The following is a 519-nucleotide window of genomic DNA, read 5'->3' as shown; positions in this document are numbered from 1 at the left end:
GATTAGGGAGATGTTCTTAGAACCCTGAATAAAACATTCATACATGACCCTTTTTTAGGCCTTTCCTTTATACTTTGCCAAAGATGATATGAAAACCCCTCTAGGGAATGAACAAAGTGATGTTTACACAGTTCTTCCTATTTGCGTGCAGAAAACTCACGTTAAAAAAATCTAGAGGACAGGATTATTAGTTCTTGTCTTTCCTGAGCAACCTCTGATGTTGTCAGATAACCTCTCCTGGTGGCTTCTTTCCTCTCTTAGAATGAGCCTTTCCTGAGAACCCTGCGGAACAGTAACTACACATACCCCACCAAGCCAGCCATCGAGGTAACTCCTGACGCATGTCCGCCTCTCTCAGGGACAAACCATTCCACCTGCCAGTGACTCGGGTGGGATGCAGGTTTCAGAGTGTTAGCTTAAGCAGAAATGTGCCCTTCTTACATACTGAAAACGGAAATGTAAAAAAAAAAAAAATCGCCTGAACCAGAGTTCCAGGATTGTCCTAACATGTTCTCTGGT

The 519-nt window shown here is 43.2% G+C and overlaps 1 protein-coding gene across 1 annotated transcript in view; it reads left to right on the top strand.

The window, feature by feature from the left end:
* PLB1 (phospholipase B1) overlaps nucleotides 1-519 on the top strand; it is a 100,329-nt gene that overhangs the window by 70,673 nt on the left and 29,137 nt on the right. Inside the window, exon 36 of the mRNA XM_015566426.1 lies at nucleotides 262-327. Within this exon, the coding sequence (XP_015421912.1) occupies nucleotides 262-327 (66 nt within the window). The remainder of the gene's footprint in view (nucleotides 1-261; nucleotides 328-519) is intronic.

Source organism: Myotis davidii, unplaced genomic scaffold, assembly GCF_000327345.1.
Source record: "Myotis davidii unplaced genomic scaffold, ASM32734v1 scaffold238, whole genome shotgun sequence".
Lineage (NCBI taxonomy): Eukaryota > Metazoa > Chordata > Mammalia > Chiroptera > Vespertilionidae > Myotis > Myotis davidii.
The sequence above is the reverse complement of the archived record's forward strand: the minus strand, read 5'-3'. Positions and strand labels throughout refer to the sequence as shown.